At 44.0% G+C, this 7,039-nt stretch overlaps 1 protein-coding gene across 8 annotated transcripts in view; it reads left to right on the top strand.

The window, feature by feature from the left end:
• The first annotated feature begins 209 nt into the window (after positions 1-209).
• Positions 210-7,039, top strand: part of ZNF185 (zinc finger protein 185 (LIM domain)) — an 84,755-nt gene continuing 77,925 nt past the window's right edge. For all 8 annotated transcript variants that reach the window (XM_019521446.1, XM_019521447.1, XM_019521444.1 and 5 more), the window contains exons 1-2: positions 210-462; positions 2,323-2,398. In XM_019521446.1, coding sequence (XP_019376991.1) covers positions 2,374-2,398 — 25 coding nt within the window. In that variant the 5' untranslated portion in view covers positions 210-462; positions 2,323-2,373. The remainder of the gene's footprint in view (positions 463-2,322; positions 2,399-7,039) is intronic.

Genomic DNA, 7,039 nt, shown 5'->3' with positions numbered 1-7,039 from the left:
TGAGGAGCAGGGGCTGTGCAGAGGTGCTCTGTCAGGAGGGTCCAGAGCACCCACAGCCCTTGCAGCTGGTGAGTGTGAGGCTTTTTTTTTTTTTTTTTGTAATATGCCAGGAGGCTGGAGCTGGGCAGGGGATGGAGCTGGGCAGAGCAGCTGTGGGGGCTTCTCCCACAGCTTCCCCCACCCACGGAGAGGCAGGCACAGCCAGAGGAACTGCTGCTTGCCCCGTTCTTCCCTGCATGGGTCCCAAGGCAGCCCTTCTTACATCTAATTCCACCCTTATCTTCAGGGTCGGGGCAGACTCACTCCCTCATGAGGGGTAACTTTGCCCACATCTCTATCTTCTTCCAGGTTCCTGGAGTGATTAACTTCACCCCCCAGGGCTAGACTCGTCAGACGAGCAGCTTCCTCAGCTCCTGTAGCGACTCTTCTCATTGGCGAAGATTCTTCCCTGGTTCTCTCCAGGTAAGTCGGAGGACTGGAGCTCTCCCTTAAGCTCTGGAATCAGTTCCCCTCTCTGGTGATCCCACCTGCCTTCTGCTTTTCTTCTTGCCTCCCTTTCTCTCCTTCTGAACCCAGGCTGCCCTCCCGGTCTCCCCAAAATCTCCTCTTTCTCCAGCTGTGTCCACTGTAGCAGCCCCCTATTCACTGCCTGCTTAACCCAGCTATTTTTTCTTTCTCTCTTTGGCACAGTTTCTTTCTTTTCCCTTTGGCCACACTAGTTTCTTCCCTCTGGGTTCAAGCCCTGGCAGCTGGGTTTGCCATGGCAGCCTTTGATCTGCCGTGGCACCAGCCAACTCCTTTAATTTTCCATGCCACGGCGTTCTCTCCATCTGGATTCGTCATGGTTCTTCTTGCGTCTTGGGATAAGTTTTCTTCTTTTTTCTCCTTCTCCCTGTCATTCCCATGGCAGGGTACTTCAGTTACCCTGTCACACACTGCTTTAGGATAAGATGCAAATATGCCCAACTCCAGTTTTTTTCAGAGGGGATTCAGACTAGCAAAGTGTAATTAACCAAACCAGAATTTAGCAAAGGTCCTAATGATAACGTCTTAGTCTGACCAAAAATACCATAGGATGTCATAGCTTCATAGTTTCATAGTTGTTAGGTGCTGGAAGGGATCTTACAGATTATCAGGTCCTGCCCCCCTGCACTTGGGTGGGAAAGACTGCTGGGATCAAATGACCCCATTTCCAGTGACCATGAGTGGCCAGGACTTTGGGGAAGGTGGAAAGGTCTGCCCAACTTCTGCACAGGTGCACTGGTTCTGTGCTGACTCACAAAAGCTTCTGGGAACATTGCTACAGAAGATAATGCTCAAAGACAGCCCTTCAGCCAAAATCAGCCTATAAAGAATGTAGAGCTCTTTGGATGAAAGAGGTAATGTAATTCTTCATCACTGAGGCGTTTAACTTACAGACTCCTGAAAGCATCTGTTAGTATGAGTGTATGCTTTTGCATGCAAGTGTCTATAGAACAAGATAACCACAGGCTGCTTCAAGCCATATGCATGGCTGGCAGGTTATTGCCAAAGGAATGAGGAGTTGTCAGTTCTATAGAAAGTGATGTTATGAAAGAATTTTGGTGTTATAACATCATCAATATGGGTTTCCTTGGATTTTGAGTGCTTCCAGGCAAATGTTTCTGGGAAGCCTCTTATTCCCTGTGTAGGAAGGGTAGATCTGCTATGATTAGACTGGAATTAATGGATCTGAAAATGAATCCAAGTGATTGAATTAGTTCTAGACAACTTTCTCACACCAGTCCCTGGATGTATAGTACGTGGGGGAGGAACCTAAGACTACCAAAAGTATTAATTGAAGTAGAAGGGGTAACACATTTCCTATCTTTAATTCCTGGTACTGTGTTAATACTGTATTATGTTCTTCATAAAATTGTTGTTTCCTAATATCCAACCTAGATTTCCCTTGTTGCAGTTTAAAACTATTACTTCTAGCCTTTTCTCCTATGGACACAGAAATTAGTCTATTGACATCCTTTTTATGATAACACTTAATATATTTAAGAACTGTTTTATAAATTCCTCCCTCAGTCATCTCTTCTCCAGGCTAAATAATCCCAGGTCTTCCAGTTTTTCCTTGAAAGTCATGATTTCTTTGTGGCTCTAATAATTGTTGTTGCTTTCCACTGGACTCTTTCTAATTTGTCTGTGCCTTCCTTGAAGTGAAGTACCCGAAACTGGACCCAGTACTCCAAGGGAGGCCTTACCAGTGCTGAATAACACACTCCTCTACAGCTGGACTTGAAACCATTCATAACCAGATGAACAAACTGAGTTTCTTCCCTTTTTCATTTTCTTCAGGTGTACACATCGCTTTGAACTGAAACTAAAGTAGAAGCATACTTGAGAGCCATGTTGTCCCTTGGTGTCAGCAAAGGTAAAATCTTTAGTTCTGCATAAGCCTCTTAACAGCCCTCTGCTTCCTTCAGACTTTCTCTTCATCATATTTTCTCAGTGACATGAATTTCAGTTTCCTCGATTGCCTGATTCATTGTTTAGTTTGTGAAATTCCATATGCCTTACTCCTTACCACTCAGATAAGCTTTATTCATTTTAAATATCATTAGCTAACTACAGAATTCTTTGAGTTTGATATTTCACTGAATTAGAATTCTAATGACCACGAAGACTGAGAAAGCTGGAAAATTGGCAACCTTTCCTGATTTTTATGGTGAACAAAATAATAGTAAGTTTGTGCATTATCCTTCTTCAAATCTTCCATTAAAACCTTTGGTTTCCTCAAAAAAAAATGTTATAATTAGGCCTGCAATATGTTAGGGCTGCTGCCTATAACATTAACCAGTATTGTCTCATTGCATCCTGTGCTCCCCCTGTATCTGAAAGGTCTTTGGGTCAAGATATACAGTAGCTCCTATTGTATATGTGTACAGCACGTAGCACAATGGTGTCCTAGTCTGTTATCAGAACTTCTGGGCACTACGCTAATTTACATCATAAATAAGTCTGACTCTACTTCTCTTGGATTGCCTCACTTAATCAGGGTGCAATAATCTTTTTGGGGCTATATTTCATTCAGCAATACTATCTGCCCAGATACCAAACTGTGAGGTATCATTTTTGAAATAATGCCGTGTCTCACCCCACAGTCAAAAATTTAATGGATCCTTTAAAATGTAAGTCAAATCTTAACAGATGTGAAATTTACTAGATCTGTAAGCAACTCAAAACAATAGTTCTAAGAAGTGTGAAATGCCACATTCATTTTACTAAAGTCAAACATCTCATTTTCAAAAATGTTATTTTCACTTTTATAAAAGTAACACCTTTATTTTCAAGTGTCAGTATTCAAGAGTAAAAGTATTATTTTCTGTTTGGCATGAAGGACTTATTTACACACAAAATAACTATGCCAGCACATCTTCCTATTGTGAGTACAGTTATACCATTATCAAGGTAAATATTCTGATAGTTATTTCTAAATGAAAAAAACTAAGTTATACCAAGGCAAAGTATGATTTGAGCTGTATAACTGCATCCATATTAGGGGCCCTTCTGATATGATTTTTTTAAAGTAAAAAACCAACACCCTTACCTGATGTAGTTGAGCAGCTATGCTGGACACGCATTTGCACCAGACTTTGGAAATTAAGCAGAGCTGGACCTAGCCAGTACTTAGATAGGAAATCACATTGGATTAGTTTTGGGTGCTGTAGATTTGAGGCAAGGTCATGGTTGAAGACTTAGGGCCAAATCCTATTTCATCTTTGTGCCTATAAAAGCTACTTATGTAGCTGTGTTACAGATGTTTGGGGTATTAGTGTAGATTTTAGAATCTGTTTTAACTTGTATAGGTGCACTTGCTCTGGGCTAACCTTCTATATTCAGAAGGCTCTGGGATGGCTAGGTAGGCTCTGTGGTGGAAGAGGATCACTCAGATATACACATTAACAGTGTGTAAGTCTCTGAAAGCATGATCAGAGAAAAAACCATGAGGAGCTTCTCGGGTGGCAGGGGTGGGAAGAGATGGGGATACTGCTACCTTCTGAGTCCAATAGTCAAGGGACTGTTAGGGCACTTGCTCAGGGGTTTAGCGACCCAGGTTCTAGGTCTGTGAACCTAGGGGGGTTTGAATCTGCATCTTCCACTTCCTGGCAAAATGTTTTAACTGTCAGGTGTTTTCTAGAACATCCTTTGATCCTTCTGCTGAAACTGGCTCCTTGTGCAGCCAACAGAGAAGTAGATATGTGGCCTGGAGAAAAGCAAGTCAAAAGGAGGGCGACCCACTGATATGGGCACTGCACTGGAATGAGGGTCCTGGTCCCTATCCCCAGGGGGACTGGAACTGTCTCACTATTGCTTATCCTCTTCTCCAATAAATATTAAATGCAATGTGTAGGAAGGCCATTGGAAGGGGTAAAAAACAAGGGTTTCTTCCCTTCAAGGGCAGCAGTCATCTCACTGAACCACAATCCTTTTAGCTTGCTCTCCTCCTAGCCTTGCATAACTTCCCTGCTTGGCTGCCCGGTGGTGAAGTTCAAGAGGAGGCCACTCTGGATAATGCGTCGCCTATGGCCTGGTGTTAGAGCACTTGGCTGGGAAATGGGGGATGAAGGTTCAGACCCTTTCTGAGTGAGGAGGAAACCTAGAACATGGGACTCCCACTCCCTAGGCAAGTGCTCTAACCATTAAGTTACTGGGCAAAAAAGGTGGGAGGATCCCCACTTCTTCTATTCTATTTTGGGCAGTGTAATAAAGATGAAATGGGATCGGCTCTTAGTGCATATAAGGACATAGAAATTAAATGAATAGCAAGTCTTCATTTGGCCCCATTATCAATATGGAAGTGAGGGATGGGAATAAAAGAAGTAAAGATTCAATATAGATATACTACTATAAAAACTGACAGTGGCATTCTGTTCCTTTCTGGATGTTTAGACAACCTGATTTTGTTCTCTATGGCCATGTCTGCACATGGTATGGACATTTGGTTCCCCAGGGACAACTAGCAGCGGCACATTTTGCACTGTCACTAGTTGTTCCCAGGGCACACCCATGCCACACATACTGTGGTGTGCAGCAGGTTACCCTGGAGGTGGTAGAGGAGGCTTGGGCCAGCACTGGGCTGGCCCCAGCAGCCTTACCTTGGGTCCTCTTGGGGCTGCAGCAGTGGTGATTCTGCCTCATGGAGCCTGGCCGGCAGCCGCAGCGCAGCTCCGGGCAATCCAGTTCCACTTTTGAGTGTCGTGTACTGACCGTGCATGCACTGTTCTGCTTCTTTTCTCTGCAGGGTTTTTTTGACCTCTCGATACCCAGGGGTCCAAAAAACCCTCTTCAGTGCTCCCTTGCAGCATGGAGAACAACTGAATGTGCAGTATGTGGCGCTGCAGATGTGTCTGCAGACATGCCTGCAGTGCCACATGCCACACAGCTGCACTCGTCTGGACATGGCCATTGAAGTCCACAAAATGCTACTTATGCAAAAATGACATTTTGTTCCTCAGTATGTACACACATAGGTGGCTGTGTATGTTACCAGACTAGACTGGGCATGCACTCTGAGAAAGTGAGCTCCTATCTTTTCCCTTCAAATAGCTAGGGTGGCTAAGGCACTTCAAATTTTCTCATGGGGAAGCTCTATGGGTGCATCCAGACGAGATGAGCATGCATGTGTGGTATGCAGTGCTGCAAACCACACACACCATACACGTAGACATTTACCTGCACTGCTAATTCACAGTGTGGCAGGGTTTTTTGACACCAGGAGATCCCAGTGTCAAAACTGCATCTGAAAAAAGTGGGGCAGTGCATGTAGTAGCAGCATGCACTGCCTGAAACCAGAACCGGCCCTGCCAGAGCCACACTCCAGCTGCTGGCTAGGCTCTGTGCACTGGTTCACCACTGGTAGAGCCTTGGGAAGCCCCCAGGACCCCAGGTAAGGCTGCTGGGACCAGCCCAGATGCTGGCCTCAATCTACCCTACCCTACCTGCGGCAGCTTGTCATATGCCAGAGTGTATGTGCATGAGCGTTCCCGGGGGAGAAGTAGCAGCAGCACAACTATGTGCTGCTACTGTTTATCCCTGGGGAAATGCATGTGCACAGTCATTTAGATGCATCCTATATCCCTAGTGAGAAAATTCTGAATGGAGGCTTTTCCCAAAAATATTCTTATTTTACATCCAGCTGCATTTGGCACCTTGTGGGCAGCACTCAGTCCAAGATCCTCAAAGGGATTTAGATGTCTAACTTCATTAGGTCTTAGACACCTAAATATCTTTTGAGGGTTTTGGCTTCAGTAACCTTCATAATGTCCATGTTAGATGTTTGCTCCCCTCTTGCTGAGCCCAGATCCTCTCCCAGCTCCTCCACATCCTCCCATCTTTTCCTAGTTGCTTCCTGGGTTTTTTTGGTCCTCTCAGTCCCCAGCTGCTTTTCCCATCAACCTGTCCTTCTTTCTTTCTCGTCTAATCTTTGTTCTGCTGAGAGAATTCAGTATCTCCTAACCACCACGCCTTCACATTTGCTATCCCCCTACTTCAATAAAAATATTAATTAATATATTGAAGTGGAAGATGTAATTAAAGTCATAGTAGGGATGGGAGTGAGGAAGATGGTAAGTAGACTTTTTTGACAGGTCACATTGAAGACAAAGGTCTATAGTGATAGGACACCCATAGCAATTGTTTTTGGAGGCTCCATTCAGACTCAGAGCCCCACTGTGCTAGGTGCTGTACATATATTTAGATAGATATGTTTGATCATATTTGTAGTTGAAGTAACAATAAGTAATCAAAAACTCACAATAAGCAGTTGAAAGGTTTCTCCTTTCCCTCTAATTCAGACCTGACACTAGACAAAGTTGACAGCTAGGATGCATAAGTTTTATTTGCCCTTGATAAAGCATATCCTAAACTTGGCTCACCCTCAATCTACAGAAATGTCAAGCTACTTCTGAAAATCAGAAACACAATTTCCCCCAATCTCACATTTGCCATAGCTAGAACTACTCATAATAGATACCAGTGATGCAAAGGGAAACACTACCTTTTAAATGTTTGA

The sequence above is a fragment of the Gavialis gangeticus genome, unplaced genomic scaffold (genome assembly GCF_001723915.1).
Source record: "Gavialis gangeticus isolate Ggan-Ray unplaced genomic scaffold, GavGan_comp1, whole genome shotgun sequence".
In the NCBI taxonomy this organism is placed as follows: Eukaryota; Metazoa; Chordata; order Crocodylia; family Gavialidae; genus Gavialis; species Gavialis gangeticus.
This window is presented reverse-complemented; position numbering and strand designations above follow the sequence as displayed.